General features: G+C 42.6%; 1 protein-coding gene across 5 annotated transcripts in view; it reads left to right on the forward strand.

Annotated features, from left to right (window-relative positions):
* The window catches only part of OMA1 (OMA1 zinc metallopeptidase), a 295542-nt gene that overhangs the window by 88020 nt on the left and 186098 nt on the right, over positions 1-21424 (forward strand). For 3 of the 5 annotated variants that reach the window (XM_067006971.1, XM_059066860.2, XM_067006977.1), the window contains exon 9: positions 3602-4059. The exons of 1 other annotated variant lie outside the window; for it this stretch is intronic. In XM_067006971.1, the coding sequence (XP_066863072.1) occupies positions 3602-3811 (210 nt within the window). In that variant the 3' untranslated portion in view covers positions 3812-4059. Of the gene's footprint in view, positions 1-3601; positions 5506-21424 lie in introns of those variants that run through there. One more of the 5 variants, XM_059066869.2, reaches the window with a different exon arrangement.

Raw genomic sequence — 21424 nt, forward strand, 5'->3', positions numbered from 1 at the left:
ATCGGAAAAGAAGAAGTAAAGCTGTCACTGTTTGCAGATGACATGATGCTCTCCATAGAGAATCCTAAAGATGCTATCAGAAAACTACTAGAGCTAATCAATGAATTTGGTAAAGTAGCAGGATACAAAATTAATGCACAGAAATCTCTGGCACTCTTATACACTAATGATGAACAATCTGAGAGTGAAATTAAGAAAACACTCCCATTTACCATTGCAACAAAAAGAATAAAATATCTAGGAATAAACCTACCTAAGGAGGCAAAAGACCTGTATGCAGAAAACTATAAGACACTGATGAAAGAAATTAAAGATGATATAAATAGATGGAGAGATATATCATGTTCTTAGATTGGAAGAATCAACATTGTGAAAATGACTATCCTACCCAAAGCAATCTACAGATTCAATGCTATCCCTATCAAACTACCACTGGCATTTTTTACAGAATTAGAAAAAAAATTTTCGCAATTTGTATGGAAACAAAAAAGACCCCGAATAGCTAAAGCAATCTTGAGAACGAAGAATGGAGCTGGAGGAATCAGGCTCCTTGACTTCAGACTATACTACAAAGCTACAGTAATCAAGACAGTGTGGTACTGGCACAAAAACAGCAATATAGATCAATGGAACAGGATAGAAAGCCCAGAGATAAACCCACGCACATATGGTCACCTCATTCTTGATACAGGAGGCAAGAATATACAGTGGAGAAAAGACAGTCTCTTCAATAAGTGGTGCTGGGAAAACTGGACAGGTACATGTAAAAGTATGAGATTAGAACACTCCCTAACACCATACACAAAAATAAGCTCAAAATGGATTAAAGACCTAAATGTAAGGCCAGAAACTATCAAACTCTTAGAGGAAAACATAGGCAGAACACTCTATGATGTAAATCACAGCTAGATCCTTTTGACCCATCTCCTAGAGAAATGGAAATAAAAACAAAAATAAACAAGTGCGACCTAATGAAACTTAAAAGCTTTTGCATAGCAAAGGAAACCATAAACAAGACCAAAAGACAACCCTCAGAATGGGAGAAAATATTTGAAAATGAAGCAACTGACAAAGGATTAATCTCCACAATTTACAAGCAGCTCACGCAGCTCAATAACAAAAAAACAACCCAATGCAAAAATGGGCAGAAGACCTAAATAGGCATTTCTCCAAGAAGATATACAGATTGCCAACAAACACATGAAAGAATGCTGAACATCATTAATCATTAGAGAAATGCAAATCAAAACTACAATGAGATATAATCTCACACCAGTCAGAATGACCATCATCAAAAAATCTAGAAACAATAAATGCTGGAGAGTGTGTGGAGAAAAGGGAACCCTCTTGCACTGTTGGTGGGAATGTAAATTGATACAGCCACATTGAGAACAGTATGGAGGTTCCTTAAAAAACTACAAATAGAACTACCATACGACCCAGTAATCCCACTACTGGGCATATACCCTGAGAAAACCATAATTCAAAAAGAGTCATGTACCAAAATGTTCATTGCAGCTCTATTTACAGTAGCCAGGAGATGGAAGCAACCTAAGTGTCCATCATCAGATGAATGGATAAAGAAGATGTGGCACATATGTACAATGGAATATTACTCAGCCATAAAAAGAAACAAAATTGAGTTATTTGTAATGAGGTGGATGGACCTAGAGTCTATCATACAGAGTGAGGTAAGTCAGAAAGAGAAAGACAAATACCATATACTAACACATATATATGAATCTAAGAAAAAATAATGTCATCAAGAACCTAGGGGTAAGATGGGAATAAAGATACAGACCTACTAGAGAATGGACTTGAGGATACAGGGAGGGGGAAGGGTAAGCTGTGACAAAGTGAGAGAGTGGCATGGACATATATACACTACCAAACATAAAATAGATAGCTAGTGGGAAGCAGCCGCATAGCACAGGGAGATCAGCTCGGTGCTTTGTGACCACCTAGAGGGGTGGGATAGGGAGGGGGGGAGGGAGGGGGAACGCAAGAGGGAAGAGATATGGGAACATATGTATATGTATAACTGATTCACTCTGTTGTAAAGCAGAAACTAACACACTATTGTAAAACAGTTATACTCCAATAAAGATGTTTTAAATATATATATATATATAAGTATATATATATATGGTATCTGAGCCTCCGTTTGCATTCTTGCCATGGACCCCACAAATATCAGGAGCAGACTCAGAGGAAAACCTAAAATCCATAGCATGACCTGTGAGATCCTGCAGTCTGCTCCTGCTTCCTTCCCGCCTCTGCTGTGGCTGCCCTGGCTTCCTCGCTGCTCCACAGCACTCCAGCCATGCTCCCTTCTCAGGTTCTGGCACTCACTGCTGCTTCTTGGAATTCTCTTCTTCTAGGTACCCACGCAACCTCTTCCCTCAGGTCCTTATCCTTTAGGTCTTCTCCCCACTGCTCCAAGTCATTATTTTATCAGTGAGAACTTATGTTTTTAAAACTTTCCTACTCCCCAAGCACTGACTCTCCCCTCCCCTGCTTTTCTTCCCTTAACATGCATTACTATCAAACATTTAGAAGTAGTAAAAACCTAAACTAGCTTTTCCCCTTAAACATCTTTCTTTTAAAACCCCTTAGGTATTAAGACTTTTTTCCCTTTAAAAAATTGCTATTTTAGTTTTCATGTCTTAAAGTCATTCATGTACCCGCTTTGAAGAAGCACATAGTTCTCTAAGGCTAGTACTTAAAGTGGCATTCTCCCTATCCTGCCTTCAGTTTCAAGGGTAACCATTTACAACTCTATTAAATGATTCTTTTGGTATTTCCCACCTTATCTGTATAACGTGCTTATATCGCTACTTCCTAACTTTTCGGTTTTAGGTATTATCTATTTCTTTTCCCCCATAGAGGATGAGTATTAAGTTCTCTCTTACCACTGTCACACCCTGTGCATACACACACATGTATCCAGCTCTCCCCCTTCCCAATATGGTTAAGTTGTAATTTTGGTTAGATAAAGATGCAGTTTTTAAAAACTGTAAACAGTAATCACAGCTGAGCCATATCATATACTGTGCTTGCTTTTCTTTTCCGTGCATCATTTTATTTTTCCTGGAGTTAAAAGTTGTCGTGGTTTTGATTTGCTTACTTTTCTAGGTTATTAGCATCGTTTCCACCTCAGACTGTCCCAGTCATGTATATTTTCTTTCAGTATGTTCACGTCTATTTTCTTTTGTTTTCTTTCTCTTGAAAAAAATCTCTCTGCATCTTCAGATATTCTCTAATCTGAATAATGTTCTCAGGATTGGCTCGAGGTTGACAAATCATAGAAATACTTCCAAGAAGGCTTATTTATCCCCAACAGGACAGTGGGCAGTCATTGCAAATACAGTTGTTTTTTGCAGATATCTTATTATATGAACAAATCATGTAAATATAACTATTTACTATGAATTTATATATGGTTCTCCTTCATATGTTGTAATTGATACCTTTTATTGCAAAAATATAGAATGTATTCTTATATTTCATTGTTTTACATAGAGCATATTAGGAATTACTGGAATAACCTTAATTAATTTAGATATGTGTGTATATTCTGTGTTGTATTCTTTCTTTATAGGCACTCAAAATTAGAGAGATCTGTAATTGCCCACCACTTTCTGGACCAGACCCTCGATTACTGTTCAAACTCAACATGAAGAATTTTCTTGAAGAAGCAGAGAAAGAAGACCTAAATATCACTGTTAAACTGAAAATGGATACTATTCCCATTCAAAACGAGAAGCAAATACCATTAACTTGTATAGTTGAGAAAAGAACTGGCAGTTGAATTAAAATTTATGACACCAGATATATGAAGAATGCAGTAATCCTTATCATTTTCATGTTACTTTTTAAAAAATATTGTTTGAAATGAAAAAAAAAAAGGATACTCAGGGTCAAATCATGTATATTACAGGTATTATCTAAATTCTTATACTAGGTATTTATTTTTCATAAAATATTGATATATTTTAATCTATTTTAAAATATCTTCAATGAGGAAAATGTCACAGAATAAATTTATATTACACATTTTACTCTGTTGTATACTTTTGATTTGGAAGGCAGAACTCTAGTGGATGAAAAATCAGAATATCAGAATGTGCAGTAATTGTTACTGTCGAGAGGGTTCCAGCTGAGCCTAAGCTGAATTTCAGAGTCTGCGTTGTTATGATGAACTATGAAACTGACAGTCTGAAATATGCAGAAATTGGTTTGCATTAGGATGGGATTATATGGAATAGGGGACCTTGAGATAGAGAGATTCCTGGTCCTTGCTTATGGTCGATGAGGGATTAAGAAGAAGCTGAAGAAGCTTTTTTCATAGGGAGGCACAAGTGCTGTTTGTGGTCCAAGTGGCCAAGGGAGAAAATGGGGAGAGAGGATCATCTCTGCATACATAGTGTGCTTCTGTTGCATTGAAGTCTTAATAGGAAGTCATGTCATCTTGGCCTCTTGACGGTGTTAGTTTGGGTATCTCTAGGGTTCTCAGAGAAGGCAACCACCATATTCTCATTGAGGATCACCAGGAGACGTAGGAGCGAGGCACAGCCCCTAAGTTGATCTTCTTGGGCAGCAGACATTGACAAAGGGCTGAATGAAGATGAGAGAAGCACAAGACACATCCCTAGTGATACCCAGAAATTACTGTATTAGTTAAATGTGGAAATAGGTTTTAAAAATGTATTAGTATTTATGTATTATTAGTACTCCCATGCTGGTGAAGTCCAGTGATGTTGAGGTTATATTTCTTTCTTTTTTTTTTTAAATTTATTATTTATTTATTTATTTTTGGCTGTGTTGGGTCTTTGTTTCTGTGCGAGGGCTTTCTCTAGTTGCGGCAAGCAGGGGCCACTCTTCATCGTGGTGCACGGGCCTCTCACTATCGCGGCTTCTCTTGTTGTGGAGCACAGACTCTAGATGCGCAGGCTCAGTAGTTGTGGCTCATGGGCCTAGTTGCTCTGTGGCATGTGGGATCTTCCCGGACCAGGGCTCGAACCCATGTCCCCTGCATTGGCAGGCAGATTCTCAACCAGTGTGCCACCAGGGAAGCCCTGGTTATATTTCTAAGACATTTTTCTTATAAGACATTAAATCAAATAAATCATTTCTTAGAATTAAAGGGAAATAAACTACCTTTTATTGAGTTTCTACTATGAGCTGTGCCCATGTATTACACAACCCTGTGAAGTAGGTTTTATTACAGGCATACCTCAGAGATACTGTGGGTTCGGTTCCAGACCACTGAAAGAAAGCGAATATTGCAGTCAAGTGAGTCGCAAATATTTTGGCTTCCCAGTGCATATAAAAGTTATGTTTATACTATACTGTAGTCTATTAAATGTGCAATAGCATTATATCTAAAAAACAATGTACATACCTTAAAAAATAATGCTGTTGGGAAACTGTGACTCAGGATTGCCACAAATCTTCAATTTGTAAAAAACACGATATCTGTGAAGTGCAATAAAAGTGAAGCACAATAAAAACAAGGTATGACTGTATTTTCATTTTATGATGAGAATTAGGCTTGGAGAGGTTAAATGATATACTCAATGTCCCTCATCTGGAAAGAGCCAAGCTAGATCTGTCTGACTACAAATCTGTCCACTTCCACACTCTCAGTATCTAAAAACTAAGGTATCAAGAGAAAAACAAACTCTGTTCTCAGTTGTTTGTTAGCTTCCTCATGTATGACTTCAATACAGGTAAAAATCTCCTCAGTACAAAATCAAGGATCGCTTATATTATCTCTAGGGCGATTTTCCAGGTCCTCCTCTCAGACCCTTCCATCTAACTTCACATCGAAAGCCTGGAGTGAGGCAGGATAGGAGTGGAACCTCTCGCCCTGCCTGTGAAAGCGTGTGACTTCTCATTTGAGGTGTGTCCTGACACAATTACATTTTCTTAGACAAAATATTGACCTAGTTGTTAAGACAAGTCCAGAGGCTATTTATGTTTCTCGGGGCTTGCTATAGATTGCTTATAAGGAATTTCCTGATCTGCCCGCAAGACAACACTTGTAAGGCAGAGGTTCAGATTAACTGTTCTCCATATAGTTGTTCTTTCCTCTCCCTAGTGATTGATGTTCTGTCACAGGCACTCCATGACATGTAAAGACAGCTGGAGAATGTCACCTACAGGTAAACAGTAAAACACACCATTAGATTTCCCTGTAGGTTTCCTAAGAAAATAGTGTAGTGGAGACCCTAAGTCTATTTTTTTTCCTTCCATTATCACGTCTAATTGTTCAGACTTCTTAGAACTACATACAAGTTGACATCAGGTCAGAAAGAGCAGAGAAAATATAGAGATAATACCTTTATAATACATATGAAAAAGATTTTTTTTTAACCCATGGAATCAATAAATGTAAGAGAAATGTTACATTTCAGCTCAGCGTTTTAGGAGAAATTAAATAACAATTGGAATGTAATATGTGTATGTATGCTTTAAGTTGTACATGGAAACGACCTCTGTATGTCCTGCATTTAGTTGCATAACTTACTTTTAGTGCTTTTTACATGCCTGTAAGATTTAGATGTTATTGGCTGGTTAGCTTAGTTGTATGAAACATGATGCTAGTAAATCCAAGGGACAAATTCAATCTGATCTCTTATAATCCAGATAGTTGTAAGACTGTATCCTCTAAAACTAAACTGAAAGAAAATATGTGTATTCACTGCTATGTCCCTAATACCTAACCATTTTTGGCATATTAGCGTTTTACTGATAATGTACACAACATCATCTGGTCAAAAGATTTTTTAAAAAAGAAATAATCATACCTGGTGAAATCTCTGCCTCTTGGTAGCATGGGCAAGTCACTTAAACCCTCTAACCCTCATTTCTTCATTTGTAAAATGGGGCTAATAAATCCTACCTTATAGGTTGACGTGATGATTAAGGGAAATGATGTATTGAAAGCATTTAGCACGGTGTCTAGAGCTCCAAATATAATAAAAATAGCTCCAATTTATTGAATTCTTACTTAGTACTAAGCACTGTGCTATGCATTTTTCAAGCACTATTGCACCTTACTGCAGTTGTAATAATAGATGATAGATGATAGGTATTATATGATCCCCCATTATAGATCAGGAAGCTGATGTTTAGGGGGTTAATGAAACTTGCTCAAGGTTACATAGTATATTTCTTAAGATTATTTTACTTGCAAGAACAGAAAACTCAAACTCAATCAAGAACAATTATTGCCTCACCTAACAGAAAAGGCCAGAAGTGCAGTAGCTTTGGACACAATTTGGTCCAGAGGATCACCATATCATCAGAGCAATGGCTCTCTCCCTGTGATTTTTCTCAGCTCTGGCTTCTCTCCCCTGATGATATCAACATGGCTGTAGGCAGCTGCCAGGTTTACTTCACATCTAGATGCGAAGAGTGACCCATCTTGCAACTTTTGAAACAAAGCCTTCAACACTAACTGCAGCCTCTAAAGAGCATCCCAGAAGCAGTCACCATGGCAGGGAATGGTATTGTCCTAACTGGCTGGAGCCAAGGATGGGTACAGTCAACAGTACCTAAACAGAGCTCTACAGCATGGTGAGGGACATGCAACCATGAGGTCTGTAAGTAATGAATAAAAACCTGTTACCTTTGTCCTCTTTGAGCAAGAAGAGTAACAAGATGATCCTTTGAAGATTGGTCTGAAAGTATATTTAGTCTGAACAAAAACAATGTAGCAAAATGTTACATCGGTATGATAGTGGATTTGCATTGACCCATTTGCTTTACTATTTACAAGATATTTTTTTCTGACCTGAATTATATCCTCAAAACCAACCTATGAGATTGGAAGGACAGTGGCATTTACTCACAGGGGAGAAAACTAAAGCTTGGAGTAATTAGGCAAATTACCCAAGTAGGCACTCCAAGTAAATGGCTGAACTGGGATCGGAAGGAAAGGATTCATTGATTTGTAATCTTGTGCTCATTCAGCAATACCACATTCTTTGGAGAGAGAGGCATTACCTCCATTTTTTATCTGGAAACCGAAGCTCAAAGATGTTAAGCAACTATGTGCCCAGCACTACTCAGCAAGTAACAGCAGAATTGAGATTCAAACCCTCATCTTCTGACTCCAGAGTCTGTGCTCCTCATCCATTTACTACTTCAGTTGGCAAATTTCATAAAGGAAGTGGGAATGCAAAGGGTTTCTTTCCTTTCACCGCTCACCTGTGAACAGTAGGGCAATACCCTGTCTTCCCTCACTTAAAAGCGCTCATTGTAATACTCTATGGCAGGTGGTAAAAATTATCTATTTTAAGTATATTCCAATACATGGAGATAAAATTCCTGGTAATTGTCCTATAATGTTTTTTTAATTGAAGTATAGTTGATTTGCAATGTTGTGTTAATTTCTGCTGTATAGCAAAGAGACTCAGTTATACATATATACATTCTTTTTTATATTCTTTGCCATTATGGTTTATCTCAGGATATTGAATATAGTTCCTTGTGCTGTACAGTAGGACCTTGTTGTTATCTCTTCTACTTGTAATAGTTTGCATCTGCTAACCCCAAACTCTTAGTCCATCCCTCCCTCCTGGCAACCACAAGTCTGTTCTCTTTGTCTGTGGGTCTGTTTCTGTTCTGTAGATAAGTTCATTTGTGTCATATTTTAGTTTCCACATATAATTGACATTGTATGGTATTTGTCTTTCTCTTTCAGACTTACTTCACTTATTATGATAATCTCTAGTTGCAACCATGTTGCTGCAAATGGCATTATTTCATTCTTTTTAATGGCTGAGTAATATTCCATTGTGTGTGTGTGTGTGTGTGTGTGTGTGTGTGTGTGTGTGTGTGTGTGTGTATATATACATACACCACGTCTTCTCTATCCATTCATCTGCTGATGGACATTTAGGTTGTTTCCATGTCTTGGCTATTGCGAATAGTGCTGCTGTGAACATTGGGGTGCAGGTATCTTTTCAAATTAGAGTTTTGTCCGGATGTATGCCCAGGAGTCAGATTGCTGAATCATATGGTAATTCTATTTTTAGTTTTCTGAGGAACCTCCATACTGCTTTCCGTAGTGGCTGCACCACCTTACATTCCCACCAACAGTGTAGGAGAGTTTCCTTTTCTCTGCACCCTCTCCAGCATTTGTATAACGTGTTTTTATTTGAGACCTAGAGAGTTCCTTAATTTGGTAAGAAATATCTTTCATTTCATTGTGGAAAGAAAACTCTATCAGTGCGCTTCCCCTTTGTACCTTACTCCCTAACTTCCATCATGAAACCAATAGCCTTCAAAGGTAGGCCAGTGACTCTAGCTTTTTAATGACAAAGAACTCCTTTTATATGACCTGGCTGTATGTGCATGGACTTGTGCAAACAAGTTCTCTCTGTCTTGAAGGGTTGGAGTGTCTAGACACATGACCAGGGTCTCTTGCTGCGCTGGCTGTTTAGGAGCTGAGATCCTTGGGCATGGGGCATAAGTCGCAGTGTGGTCCTGCTTCCAGGTCTCCGCATAGCTATGATGTCATCAAAGACCAGTCAGGACCGCTGATCATCATGTGATCTCTGGTGCTACCAAATTCCAGCCAAAAGAAAGATTTGTGATTTTAATTAGTCTGAGTGGCCTAATTATATGAGAGAAAATATAACATTTTTAGTTAGGTTCTTTGAAATATTAAGCATAACTGGCAGGTTCCAATAACACCTTCACAGGCCACAAGGGGCCTGGGACTTCTTCCCGGTCAGCATGGGTTTACAATCAGATTTGCTTTCTTCTCTCCAGAATATAAAAGAAAGTAAAATTAACATGTATTAATTTTGACCAATATATCAAATTATAACCATATTTTTGTAGGTTAGTGATGATGGATGGTCTACTCAAGGATTCTGTTGTTCCATATTTAAGGAATTTTTTAAAGTATTATTTTTGCAGAGAAACAAGTTGAAATTAATTTTTTTCCACAACTATTCCCCTCTGATGTTAGAATACCTTGAGAAAAAGCAAGGGCAACATGACTAGTCTTATTTTTAATTTGGGAAAATGGGATGATAACATTTTCCCTGCCTGCTTCCTATAGGATTATTAAGGGTTTTAAGTAAAATAATGTGTATCTGCTTTATACAACATCCAAAATGCTGTACCCGGATCAATTCTAGCGTTTTCTTAGCCTGGGTGATAAGATTATTATTTAGGATAGGCCATTTCCAAAAGGATGGCCATTTGCCTGATGTGATACAACCCAGAAGTGATGATGATCTGTTCTTATCCAAGGGTGAGAAAAAGGGAAACTTATTTGTAGCATGTTTTGGTTTAGTCTAATTTAGGAGTGTGTGTGTGTGTGTGTGTGTGTGTGTGTGTGTGTGTGTGTGTGTGTGTGTGTGTTTAACCTATTCTATTAATCCTATTTTGATTAATAATCAGTGTCCCCGATTTCCATCAATTTCAACATTCTGCTACTTAAATCTAGAGAACTAAGATCAGTGTTTTCTGGAAGGGCCAGCCCATTCTCCAGATGATGGGCTGGGAGGACAGGGACTGACATTTGCCGAGTACTGCTGAAGGCAAGATGCCACAAACTTTTCCTCCTTTTAATCCTGGCAGCAGCTCTCAAGGCACAGGGTATTCTCCCCACCTACGTGTAAGGAAACGGAGGCTCCCAGGGCTGGGTAACTGGGCCAAGGTCACACACAGATAGTCCAGGAATTTAATTGGGTTTGTGAGACTCACAAGACTTTACTGGTTTTCACATGCTTTCTCTCACACAGAAAATGAGAGCAGTTGTCAGGGCAACGTGGGAAACATGTATTCAGGGCCCTTCATTCTTGCATCCAGGGCTTTTCTCCTGCTCCATACGCTCTGAAACTTCCCATGATCTCACCTCTCAACACTCATCTCTTGCCAGGAGCCAACCAGCTAACTGAAGGGTGTTCACGACAAAGGCCCAGCAGCCCTCGGGAACACAAAGTGGCCCATAGTAAGTGCTCAGTGAATTCAAGTCCAAGGATTGAAAGGATGGGTGCCTGGAGGGATGTATAAATGAATGCAAACAAGCAAGCTATAGGAGTCATTTTAAGGCTGAGACAGTTTGGCGGTGGGCTTTATTTATAGTATGGTGAAGATTTGGGAAGTCTCACCCATGCACACAGGGGTGTTTCTACTTCACCTCCTCCCAGCCCCAGGGTTGTGTAAGCCTCGGCTCTACCACAAACACTCCATGGCAGGGGATAGACAAATCCCGCCAGTTCTACATGCTCTAATATCTCACTCACCCTCTGCTCTGCTTCATGTGTCTGCTTAGGACTTCTCTCCATCAGAAGTGATAGACCTCTTTGACGCTATGGCTACCCAAGGTCATTGGCGTCACCAGGTGTGGTCTGAGCTTATCACAAGGAGCTAACTCCTCCTCTCAAGGGAACTAGTTCAGGAAACACTGAGGATTCAAAGGCTAAAGATGCAGGGTTCAGATCCTGCCTTCCTCACCACTGTGTGACGGCTCAGGTCACTCTGCATCTTTGGGCCTCAGCTCATCCTCACTGTACGCTGTGAGGCTGGAGAGAGCTTTGCCACTTCCCCTGCCTCATCTCACTGCAAGCCCACCCCGTGCCCGGGTCCTCCTTGAGGGCAGGGGCTCTGTCACAGCCTTCTTTTTTATCCTCAAGCCAAAGGTCTGCTCAATAGCTGTTTCCTAAATCAGTATAAAGAATAGTACCTAGCATTACCTTTTTTATTTATTGAAGTATAGTTCATTGACAACGTGTTAGTTTCAAGTGTGTAGCAAAGTGATCAGTTATACACACACACACACACACTGTTTCAGATTCTTTTCCATTATAGTTTATTACACGATATTGAGTATAGTTTCCTGGGCTGTACAGTAGGTCCTTGTTTATTACCTATTTTATATGTACTAGTATTAACTTTTTAATGTTGTCCGGCAAAGTCCTCACAATGGGAGTCTCCATCTTTCTGCGAAACAGGCTAATTTTCCTTTTAGTTTTTTGCCCTAACATTTGCCCTTAAGAGCCCAGCCTCTGCAGCCAGACAGACCCGGATCTGAGGCTGGCTCATTCTGGGTGACTTAACTTTACTCTGTAAGGCTCAATTTGCTTCTTCTGGAAAATGGAGTCGATGCTTCCTGGGGGGTCGGTGTGAGCACCACATGTGTGTCCAGTGCTGGGCCGTTTCCTGGCATGAAGAAGTCAGCGCCAGCAGTGAGTGTGAGAGCATCACTGGTGAGACCACACCCGTGTGCCCTCAGCCCCCTGGGCTGGCCTGCAGCAGCAGTGGAGAGTTTCTTTTCCACTGCGCTCCTCACCCTCCTGCTTCCTTCTCTCCTGAGGCATTTCACTTCTCTGGCACTACAGGATTTCGCTCAGCCTCAAGCAGGGGCAACCCACAAGTGCAGGGTGAGGGGAGCTCCCCGGGGTATCCCACAACCAGTGGGGCATCAGAGTCAGTGGATAAATGTCTCATCCTCTTGGGATGATTCTAGGTTGTGTTCTCCAGTCTGTCATAGGGTCCCCTGTGGGACTGAGTCCCAGTCGCCCACAGCTTTAACCCACTCATTAATGCATCCTGCATTGGCTTTCTCCCTTCCCGCTGCGTTTGTCCACTTCCTTATGTGAGCTTCCTGAGAGCAAGGCCAGATAAACGACCTGGTGCCTACCTACTTTCCCCTGGCGGCTGTCTCAGGACCTGCTTTTGGGGGGACCCAAACTGGGAAGTTAGCTATCAAACATTATTATTATTATCGAGTCCCCATAACAACCCCACTTAACGGATGACAAAACTGAAGTTCAGAGAGGTGGGAACTGGCCCATGGTTACACAGCACATAGTTCTAAGGATCCTTACCTCTCTGGGTTGTTCTGAGGAAGTAATGAGTCAATTCTCAAATATAAATGGGCTTCATAAACTGTAGTATTGGGCACGAGTTGTTTATTGTACCTTCATAATGCCACCTCTTCTAATGATGGTGACATGGAGAGTGATCCTCTGATGCCCAGAGTAGACATAAACATGCCCAAGTACAATAGCTAATCATTCCTCATTCAGGCCCCGTAATCAGTCCCCAGAGCAGCCTCAGGGTTTGAACCTGTTATCTGCGATTCATAGACTCTGGAGGTGGAGTGACCCTAATAGCCGCCCCTGCAGTGGGAGTTTTGACTTGGAAATCATAGTCCAGGCATAAAGTGGTTTTTACACACACACACACGACAGCCCGTCCGGGAGCAGGAGAAGTTTATTTAACAGCCGGAAGAGATTGCAGAGTGACACTCAAAGGCCTCGTCCAGAACACAGAAATCTGTCGGGAGTCGAAATGTGAAGGAAAGGCAGGCTGGGAAGACAAACCAGTTTTGGCGAAGCCTGCTCAGAAGCTCTCCAACTTACTCTGCAGGGGACATTCAGGTTGGATTGTTCTGGAAATGCGGTCACTAGGGCTCAGCAAGGTCCTGAGTCACTGACAAGAGGACCAGTAGCCAGAGCAATAACGAGAGCCACGATTCGTTAGTGGATGAATAATGAATCACCTCTTACAAGCCAGGCCCCGAAAGCACCTGACATGCAGGAGCTGGTTTGATTCCTGCAACCGTTCTGTGAAGTGGATGTGATCGCCTCGCTTTACAGATGAATGCAGAAATCAGAGCCTAGAGAGCTTGGGTGGCTTCACCCAAGCTTTTTAATGTTGTCTGGCAAATTGTCTGGGGAGAGTCACAGTGTGGACTCTCCCCATCCTTCAAGCTCATGGGCCCCATGGGCCCCAGATTTAATGCCATCTGATGCCATTAGGTGAGGGAGGGTTGGCTGTTTGGCTCGTTGGTTGGTTTATAATGCACGAAAATACAGTGTGATGTGGAGAAGGGTCTTTTGAATCAGACAGACCTTAGACAAATTCCCTCGCTTTTCCAGGACTAATTTCACTCCTACCAAATATTCAGTGATATCTTCTTCACAGAGCAGCCATGAGAAGGCAGTGAGTTTAGGCATGTATGTGCCTGGCACCGATCACCACTTGCTGTTTCTCTTTCCCTTTCAAACTTATGGCTTAGAGTCCAGTTACTTCCAAAGATGATTTGCAAAGGAAAGTATGGGACCAAAATCTAAGAAGAGATTCACTTCTTGCCAGGCCTCAAATGATTTAAGAGATTCTTTTGTAAGGCAGAGAATGTCAAGAGATGAATACAAGGAGGGTTTTTCAGTGAGGTTTTTTGTTTTCTACTCAAGGTAACATTACATAATATTCAAGCAATACCTTCCCTGGTTTCTCTGCCCTCTGCCAGTGAGCTCCCTCTCTTTGAACTATTTCAAAGGTGGCAGCAGAGCTGGAAAGCCCTCCTTACCCCCAGCCTCACTGACATATGAATGGCAGACAGAGGTCCCATGGTCAAGTTCAATGACCACAACTGGTCACTGACTCTCTTCCTTAAAGGGAACTGCCTCTCCCTGTTTTTACTCAAGATGTTGATAAGATGTTGAACTAGGCTAAGTTTCTACATGAGACTTATGAAAAGTAATAATCAAAATAAAACAAAAATTAAAACTAAAGTTTTCTTAGGGTCAAATATACCACGGACAGGAGAGGACCACTTCTTGGAGAAGATGGTATGGTGAAGGTGGACGACACAGAAAGAGCTATTTTACTACTCATAGGACTGAGGCTAATGGTCACACAAGTTATATACTGCACACCTCCAAAGGGCGCCATCCACCCAAACTACAATGTGAACAACACCTGGTAGAGTTATACAACAAGGCAGCCCTACCTATGATGCTTTTATCCTTTCTGTCATGGAGAATGATCATCAGGTAGAACATAATTAAGGGTGAACTGAAGTTCTAGGTGGAAGAAGAGATGGTCAGAGAGAACCTGGATGCCTTTATTAATGTTTATAATCACAGTAGGCAATAAGTAATAGTTAACACTTAAGGAGGAAAACTTGTCAGAAATTCTACTAAGCACTTTGCATATATTATCCCATTTTACCCTCAAGTACCATATTGTTGCCAACAGCCGTTCTTCCTCTTCCCTTCCAGCAAAGCCTTTATTTTGTTTAAATGGCAGTGTGCCCTGCCCAAGGAGATAAATCATGATCATCTAAGTCAGTCATAGCAATGCTGTCTCCCTAAGCCAGTGATTAGTCTAGGAGTAGGTATGTGACCAGATCTGGCCAATGAGAAATAGAGAAAAGTCTAATATTTTCCAGGATGGCAAATATTTTCCCCACCCAAGAAAGACGAGAGAGGCCACAGAAAACGCTGGTTGTTTGTTGTTGTTTGTTTATTTTACATTTTTAATTGAAATATAGTTGATTTACAATGTTCTGTTAATTTCTACTGTACAGCAAAGTGATTCAGTTATACATATATACATATATATATTCTTTTCCATTATGGTTTGTCTCAGGATATTGCATATAGTTCTCTGTGCTATACAGTAGGACCTTGTTGTTCATCTATTTTGTTTTCTTTTATAAACCTGTGTCTTCTATCCCTGCTTTGCAAGTTTTGTTTTAAGATATGATGTCTGGGGCTTCCCTGGTGGCGCAGTGGTTGAGAGTCCGCCTGCCGATGCAGGGGACACGGGTTCGTGCCCCGGTCCGGGAAGATCCCACATGCCGCGGAGCAGCTGGGCCCGTGAGCCATGGCCGCTGAGCCTGCGCGTCCGGAGCCTGTGCTCCGCAAGGGGAGAGGCCACAACAGTGAGAGGCCCACGTACCGCAAAAAAAAAAAAAAAAAAAAAAAAATGTTATGATGTCTGTTGCTGCTGTGGCCTTTTAATGAACTTGAGAACAGGCCAAGAGAATCATGAAGATACCAACCTAGAACGCCAGCATCACTGTATTGCTGAGCCAATGCTGGAACTGCCTTCCTTGAAACCTTTTATGAAATGAGATAATTAAATGTCTGTATCGTTTATGCCACTGTTAATTAAGTATTCTCTTACTTGCACCTGAAAGAAATCCTACTGATAAAACATTTTTGGTTCCATTTTGCAAATTAGTTAACTCTCCCAGGGTCACCCAGCGAGTAAATGGAAAGGCCATGCTTCAAGCCAGGTCTGTCTGGGCCTGAGCTTTTCACTGCTGCTATTCTGCCTGGGGCCAAGTCTAAGGTCCAGGGGAATTACATTCCAAGGGCACTATGCTGGCCCAGCCAAATAAGAACTCTCAACAGTAGACAGCTTCGCCGGGGAGGGAGCTCTAGGTTACTGGAAATAGTCAAGCAAAGACAAGACTACCATCCGTAAGGTTTGTTGGAAAGGAGAGTCTGGCTCCGAGTAGGCACAAGTGAGGAAGTAGGACTGTGAGTGAGAGGCAAATGTTCTGTGAATGTGTTCTGGAAGAGAACCAAGTGGATCCAAAGACTAGGTAAAAAGAAGTTGCAGCCCTGGCTAACCAGGGTTTCAGTCTGAGACAGCATCTCAGTCATCTGTGCTCAAGGAACAGGTATGATGGCTCCGCTTCTGGACCACCAAGGGCAATGATGTGGTGACCCATAAAGGTCAGATCTGAGTCTACATCAGGGTCCTAGCTCTTCCATTTCTTACCTGTGAACCTCAGCGTCCCCCTTTGTCAAATGGGAAGAACGGACTTGGTATACTTCACAGGGCCACTGTGAGGATTAAACGAGATGACTGTACATGTCCACGAAGATTTATGGAGGAGCTACTATGTGCCTAGCCTTCTGCTGAATCCTGATGTCTGTGTCAGCTATAAAGAGTTCCCCAAATTTAAAATGTTAAGTATTATTCTTTATTTAAAAAAACTGTCCAACTCTTCTCTCCTTTCCACCCCACCAAGGGAATAAAACAAGGACCCCATTTATCTGTTTTGAAAGAAATTGAGCTCTTATCCAGGAAAATAGAAGAAATGGCTCCAACAGACAGAGTTTCCAGCAAGACAAATCCCCCAGTGGCCTCTCTCTGCCACCGCTCAATAATGGTGTTTGCTATAAATCAGAGAGCTTCTTTATCAAGTGCCTTGGAAGCACTTGGGACCGATTTAGCCCTGGAGTGAGATTAATCACAAATGCTGCTTTAGAAAGAGTGATGGGTGTGAATAAGAAGGGTCAGTAGAGATCATTTCGATTTACCCCGATTGCTATAGATGGCTGGAGTTTGCAGAACTAGAGCTCTAAGTTTTTAACATTTCTGTTTGAGAAAAATTATTGCAACCAGAATGCTTCTATACCCCTAACAATGGCCTAGAAGGACAGGGGAAGGAACTAATGGTTTTTTAAAGTACCTACTATGTGTGTCAGATGCTATGTTTACATCATCTGTTTTAATCCCCATAACAACTCCATGAGATAGGTCTGGTTACCCTCATTTTTGAGACCTAGAGCAGGGAAATGCCTTGTACAAATGACCAAGTGGCAGAGATGAGAATAAAATGCAGGTCTGTATGACTCCAAAATCTTACGACGGAGCCTCTCAGGACCTTGACTGTAGATCCCTGGCAGCAGAGTTCCATGTAGTCACCAGGACAAAAATGGAAGTGGTTTCCTGAGACTGCTGGCCCTAGCAATGATATCTGAAACAGTCCTCTAGGAGCCAGCTTTCACTGCACTGTTCTGTGATGACCTTCTCAAACATCTCACATTTTTCCATGAGATAGAGAATGAATGAAAGCATGGATGAGTAGGGATCTGCCTCCTCTCTGCTCATGCACAGTATGGCAGCCATGGAGGGTGTGGACCCACTCAGCACCCCCTTCAAGAGAACCTGCTGTGGGGAGCTTAGCTTACTGGTGCTCTAGCTGCCACACCTTCAGGTCCACCGTAAGTTTCACCTGAACGACTCCCAGCCAGTGACTGGGCACAGTAGGGGTGCTAGAGCTGGACTGGGCCATTCCTGCATCACAGGAGGCACCTGTAATAGACAGCCTTTGCTTGGGGACTCCCTGTTGGCCTAGCTGAGACTTTCTTACAATGGCAGTAGTCAGAAGTCCTCCCGACTCAGACCTCCTTCCTTCCCACTCTCCCTTCCTATGTGTCAGACCCTCATCACGGTCTGAAGGCTCTCCCCGCCTACTCCTCCCCCTCCACACGTCATTCACCTACATTTCTCCAATACATCTCTTGCACATCTAATCCCGTCTTGGTGTCTGCTTCTTGGGAGACTCTACTAGACAAACATAGTGATTCTGTTTCCCCAACCCAAATGTCTATCACCAGGAAAACAGATCAATATTATGATATTGACATGCAGTGGAATGCTATGGAGCAGTGAAAATGAATGAATTAGAGAGAAAGGCCTCAACATGGATACATCTCAAAAATACAATATTGACCAAAAACAAAAAAAAAGTTGCGAGTGATAGATGCAGGCTGTGATATTTATATAAAGTTTTAAAACATGCAGAACAAAGCAATACATCATTTGTGGATGTGTACATATGTAATCAAAGTATAAAAACACAGTAGGTAGTGATGAACGCCAACTTCAGGAGTGAGGCTGCCACTGGAGAGAGAAAGAAAGGAGACTGCAGTCACATTTTCTATTTTAAGCTGGGTGGTTGGTACATGGTTGCTCATAGTACCTGTGCTTTTTATCTGCCTAAAGTATTTCATGATAAAAAAAATTAATGTATATTAAATCGCACCCAACAAATCGCCTCTTTTGAAAGTATATTAAAATGATTTGAAATTGGCTCTGCTTTGGAAAATCTTGGATCTATGTTGTCACATGCCAGCAACTGAGTCTTAGTCTACTGTGGCTTTTCCTGCACCGAGCAGCAGTTCCTTATTTTTATGCTTATTCTACTCTCTTTCTCTCCCTGACCGTCACTGGACCATGAGTTCTAAGAAGACTCTCATTTCCTTATTTCTGAATCCCCAGTGGTTATGACAGTAGCAGGGGAGCAATATGTGTTTATTATGTTTTTAATAATGAGGAGGTGATAAAACGAGGGACTGGGAAGAGAGAGGGCAGGTAGAGCAGATGGCAGGGCATAGGTAGCTTTTCCAAAAGCCGAGAAGGCACCTTCGTCTGAGCAGCGCTGCGTGTGGGTGATAGGTCTGCTGTGAGGCACCGGGGTAGCCAGGTCAGAGGGTCTGATGCCTGAGTTCCTAGCACCGTGCCAGCCACTTTGTTAAATGCTTCGTGTGTTTTCTTTTCAATCTTCACAACTTGGAGAGTTAGGCATCACAACCCCTTTTTACAGATGAGAACACTGAGGCTCAGCAAATTCGAGAACAGCTGGAGCCACCCAGCTGCTCATTAGCAGAGCCAGGTCACACAAAGGGCTTTCTGGTCCCAGTGGGTCCACTGTGGGGCTCTGCCTCCAGGTCCTGTGTCTGTTTTACACAAGTCAAGTGCTGTGTTTGCTATGAGGCCAGTCACCCAGGTATTAATGTGTTTGGTTATTCATTTACCACTCCTACGTCCCAGGCCGCAGAACACATAGCACAGACTCAGACCCACTGACCGTCTAGCAGGGGACACAGAGACACAGACAGGTGCCTGTGCAGTGGGATGAGTTCCATGATAGGTGAAGGTCAAGGGGCAGTGGCAGCACAAAAAGTGGCACATCACCCAGTGTCAAGTTGTCCCGGCTACCTGGAGGAAGTGACCTCCAGAGGAGACCCCGGCGGAGCCGGTGAAAGGAGGAGGGGCTGGCGTGTGGCAGGGGAGGGAGGTTGTTTCTTCAAGAAAGAACTGCTTCTCTGATGCCTGAAGAAGGGAGAGTAAAGTGACAGGGCTTCATGTGATACCACTTGGACATCCTCCCTTTCCTCTGCCTTCCAGCTTCAGAATTCAGTGCTCCAGGGACTTCGGCTGGGCACCCGCATTGCTCCTGCCCACACTTACCTGATTCGTATTAGTCCAGGTCCTTAGAGAAAGTAGAAACCGGAAACCGAGACAGGAGTAAACATGCCGGAAATCTGAAACAGGAGAGAAAATGAAGGGGAAGCCAGGAGACGTTGCAGGAGCTACAGCGTGTGGAGTTGATGTGACCCTGGGTAACGGACGGAGGCAAGGCAGAAGGGTCTTAGAGAGCCCTAAGTTTGGCAAGGCTGTCTGGGAGTCCTTGAACCCAAGTTGCCTGGGAGAGGAGACCCGAGTCCTCCAGGAATGGCTCTGCCTGAGTGTCCCTGCTGGGCTCTGCCACTGGCTGGGAGCAGCCAGGGACCAGCGTGGTGCAAAGGTGGTGCTGGACTTCAGACCACAGTGGGTGGGGCCACTGGGCAGTTATACTCCCTGAGGTTGGACACCTGAGAGGCATGTTCTTATAGCCACCACGCTGCCCTAGGTTTGTTCATCCCCAAAGTCCAGCTTCTCCTCTGGCCTCAAGTCCTGAGTTCTAATGGGGGAAACACGTCTGACCAGAGGTAGTATAAGGGTACAGCTTGGAGCCATCACCCCAGCTCGGACACTTTACCAGCTGTGTACTTTAGTCAAGCTACTTAACACCCCAGTTTTCTCATCTGAAAATGTGGATACTAACACTATGTCATAGGGCTGTTGTAGGATTAAATGAATTAAAACACATGACAAGTGCTCAATAAATGTTATCCATTATGACTTTAATGGAGCCATTTTCGTTCGGAGGCTATTTCAAAAGCATCACTTTGATAGGGCTGCATCAAGTGTAAAACACCATGCCCTACCACTGATGTGTCAGATACACCCAGCCCCACTCTCTCCATCTTTTGCAAAGCTTCTCCTGACCCTGAGGCTCAGTTTGGGGTCCTCCTCTGATCCTGCAGTCTCCCTCGCCCATGGAACTTTCCACAATGATTGGTTACAATTTTGTCATTGTTGTCCGCTAAACTGAGAGTTCCTGAGGGGTGGGGACAGTATCTGCCTCACTGCTGCACCTTCAGAGCCTGGCATGCTGGCTGGTTGCTACCCTCACAAGGCTCAGACACAGGGCCACTCTGTACCATCTCGCAGGGCATCTGCTTGAGAGGGGCAGGGGCTGCAGTCTTGCCCGTGCTCTGGACTCCAGGCTATGTGCTGAGAGGCGATGTGTCTGCCTGGAGGAGGTACGGTGTTCTAATCTGCATTCCCTCCCGTAGGTGACAGCTCACCAAGCTGGGCCCCACGGGGCTGCACCTGCCCAGAGGAGGGTCCTTTTCTTATTTGAAAAAGGTGCTGCCAGCTAACAGCAGCTCTGCCAATCAGTGGGGCTTAGAATGTGTGCAAAAGCATGGCATAGTGCCTCATACTGTGTTAGCGCCTCCTTCCAGAAACTTCTGGAAAGTCTTGCATGAGCTCTTTTGAGTCTCTTTCTGCCTCTGTAATATGAGAGCTTGGGTTCGTGTTCCTCTAAGGTCCTCCACTGCCCTGACGTTCAAGGGTTCGAGGGAACCAGCTGTTTGTATCTTGCTAAGGTCTGAGGACAAGCGCTGACTCATGTGGAGGTCTGGACCCCGCACACCCTCTCAGCCCATCACCTGGTCAGCCTCTCCTCCTC

Source organism: Kogia breviceps, chromosome 1, assembly GCF_026419965.1.
Source record: "Kogia breviceps isolate mKogBre1 chromosome 1, mKogBre1 haplotype 1, whole genome shotgun sequence".
Classification (NCBI taxonomy): domain Eukaryota; kingdom Metazoa; phylum Chordata; class Mammalia; order Artiodactyla; family Physeteridae; genus Kogia; species Kogia breviceps.